This window comes from Blennius ocellaris, assembly GCF_963422515.1.
Source record: "Blennius ocellaris genome assembly, chromosome: 19".
In the NCBI taxonomy this organism is placed as follows: Eukaryota; Metazoa; Chordata; class Actinopteri; order Blenniiformes; family Blenniidae; genus Blennius; species Blennius ocellaris.
This window is the reverse complement of record NC_137668.1, coordinates 15,514,052-15,517,506: the sequence shown is the minus strand read 5'-3', so window position 1 is coordinate 15,517,506 and position 3,455 is coordinate 15,514,052. Positions and strand designations below refer to the sequence as shown.

Sequence of the window (3,455 nt, the reverse complement as noted above, 5' to 3'; positions counted from 1 at the left end):
ACACCAGATTAAGGCTAAGAAAATCAATGCCAGTTATTGTATGTGTTGTGGGTGGTATTTATTTTATTCTTTCACTCCTTGTATGTTGTATGAACAATACCTCTGAGCAGACTCACACAGTGTTACAACAGAGGGACGCACACACACCTTGCTGATGTTTCCATTTGAAATGTCACTCACAAGACCACATTCAGTATGGTCAGTATTGACTTTAAATGTGGGATCACACAAATTCAATCAATCTTTTTTTTTTTTTTTTTTAATGTCTTGCTGACATTTTGCTCTGCCACACAATCTGATATGAATGCAGTGCTATTTTGGGGGATGATCACTATGATGCTTTTTTTTGTTTTGTTTATTTCACACACAAATATTAAGACAGTAATTACACAACTGGCACTCTTTTGACAACACAACAATACAAAATTATCTGATGAATATCCAGACATTCTTTAAATTGCACAACCAAGCAATAATGTAAACAAACAGACTTGACATATCTCAGTTCATTTAATGGGCGAGTCTAGGATCTCTTGATAATCCTGCCGAATGGCCCTACTCACTCTGTACAGCTTGACTCCCGTCAGAGTAAACACACTGACCATGATGACCAGGCCTCCAATGACATCATAAACAGATGGAATCATCCTTAGAACAATGAGCTGGAGAAGCATGGCGACCACGATCTCGAGGTGCTGCACGGTGCTAACTAACGCTGGATGGAACCTATTTAGGGCATAGTAGACTCCGAGGAATGCCACGGTGGAGCAGATACAGATCCCGATTAAATAACCCCAGGTCTCCCCGTCCAGAGGAATGATAGGCTCCTGCATGATAAACATGGTGGAAGCACCCCACACCGTTCCCGTCCAGCCGAAGGTAAACAGTGCGGTCCACATACTGACACGTTCCTTAATGGCTCTGTAGACGATCATGGAGAGGGCGGCTGTCAAGCCGGCCATCACTGTCATTGTGTAGCCAAAGGCCTCTTTCCAAAAGCCCAGCCTGGACTTTTCCTCGTCTGCTACATTTGGCACCATGACCAGGCACAGACCGAACACGCTTCCCACTACTGTCACCACGTCAGTGTAGCCCAGCCTCTCATCCAGCAGCAGGAAGGCCAGTATCGCACTGAAGACTGTGGTGGAGGCACGCCACATGATGGTGCCATTGCTGGGCGGTACGATGGCAAAGGATGTGTAGGCGCAAGTGATCGAGATTACGTTGCAGACACCATAGAAGAAGAGACGAAGTCGATAGCCCTTCGGACCAAACGGGGCCTCCTGGTAATAGAAGACCACCAGGATGGACAGCACTTGGATCACCGAGCGGATAAAGAGCAGCTCGAGAGAGGGAACTTTAGAGCGGTCGGCTGCTAAACGGGTAATAAGTGCCACACAGCCATGAGCCACTGCTGCTCCGAACAAGGCCATCCAGGTCACCCTGGAGGCCAACACATTCGCCTCACCAAAGCTAGCCAGCTGGCCCCCGACCCCCTTGTCTCTTTGCACACTTGGCTGCTTCGGCTGTGTTTCCATGGTCCCAAAGAAAGTCCTGCCCCCTTTGCTGTCGGACACCAGTCTCTTTCCCACGTTTGCTTCTGCAAACGCGCCAAAGTCCTCGAAAGAAGGTGCATCGTCATACCCTTCATCGCCAGGCTGGGGGAAATGAGTGGCATATTTTACGGTTACTGCGTTTGGGTGAATCTTAACCCGCTTTTTTGATCCATACTGGAGGGAGGCTGAAGATGCATCCATGTTTGTTTGTTTTTTTGCATCAAATGGGGCAATCTGCAGAAGGAAGGAAAAAGAGACCACATCAGTTTTGATGTTTGTTCATGTTAAAATTACAGTCAAATATTGTTTCTGCGTTTCCCTGCTGCTGTTTTCATTGGGGATGCTTGCATAATTCATAATGTGCTTTTCAGTATCTTTTCCTTCTCTCTCTCACACACACACACACACACACACACACACACACACACACACACACACACACACACACACACACACACACACACACACACACACACACACACACACACACACACACACACACAGAAAAGCACACTCTTTTCACCCCGTCCCTCCTACCTTTATATCCTGCCTGGCCTTACACTCGTGTTATGTTACGTCTATATATATCTCGTGTGAGCTCATATAAGCCGAGCAGCAAACATTCTGAGGCTGATGCAGTCTGATGGGGATGAAATTACATAACAGGAATCCACGGAGGGGATGATACATGAATGTGGGCCACTTAAAAGATGAATGGAGTCACACACCATAAAAAAAGCAAACCCTGTATAAAGGACCGTGTGATGGTGATGAGGTGTTGTAAAGGTTTTTTTTTTCCTCAGTCAGGAGAGATGTATGTCTTTATTTAAGCAGCAACACACTTTAGTTCAATGAGGTGTGTTACTGAATTGTGATTTACAGTTTGAAACATTTGAAGACTTTCCAGACTTTGGAGACAAACACTATTGTAGTTATTACTGGTTTTTTTTGTTGGGGTTTTTTTGTTGGTTTTTTTATATACATACGACAGGTGATTTGTTGAGAATTAAATTCGACAGTACCTCAAAATACTACTATATAAAACCACAAGGGGGCAGGTTGACACTCTCATTTGCTTGCTCTCCTCTACGGTCGCTCCTCGTTTTCGAATACACATTCATATAACTTCATTACTGATAATTAACGCCAGTGTATGTATGCCCATGCACAGGGTGATGAATATATGGGAAAACGTGCTGGCTACGTGTTATTAGTGGGACAGATCAAACCGAACACAAACAATTAATATTGCATATTATACTTGCAAAAAACAGCCAAAAAGATCAATACGAGCAATTGCAAAAGTGCATGCAAATTCAAATGAACAGATTGTTCATTTTGAAGTAACTAAATATTCAAATTTCAAGCTTTTGTCAAGAGAAAAGATGCGGTTGCAATAAATGAGGGTGGAATTGGTTTAAAGACCTAATATGGCATGCATGTCCTCGATTTAAAAAAAAAAAAAAAATAAATCGTCTTACCTTTTGTTCTTAAAATAGTTCCTACTGGTGCATGGACCTGGGTTTGTGTCATAAAAGGAGATTTTGTCGGATTTCTTGATCCTCACATGTGCTCTGCAACTGCCATTCCCCCATCTTCTTCCCCCTGAAGTGGAGCACCTCTTGAAGATGCGCGCTGCTTGTTTGCGCTCCACACACACACACACACAGTCGATGGACTCTGCCTCTGCTCCTGATGCTGCTGCTGCTGCTGCTGCTGAGGCGGATGATAAGGATGACGAAGAGGAGGATGAAGAGGATGAAGCTGAAGAGGGGGAAAGCCGTTGAGAGAGGCAACAGTCACAGCCAGCGGTTTGACCTCCTCATCCTCCACCCCAGGGACTTCTTCCCACCTACACTGTGCTCATGGTCGCCTCCCTTCAGAGAGGAAGAAGGATGT

General features: G+C 44.9%; 1 protein-coding gene across 1 annotated transcript; it reads right to left on the bottom strand.

The window, feature by feature from the left end:
- Positions 1-506: 506 nt before the first annotated feature.
- Positions 507-1,757, bottom strand: slc35g2b (solute carrier family 35 member G2b; the record flags this gene model as incomplete). Its single annotated transcript, XM_080515174.1, has 1 exon — positions 507-1,757. The coding sequence occupies one exon, from the start codon at positions 1,755-1,757 to the stop codon at positions 507-509; it is 1,251 nt and encodes a 416-aa protein (XP_080371300.1).
- Positions 1,758-3,455: the final 1,698 nt, after the last annotated feature.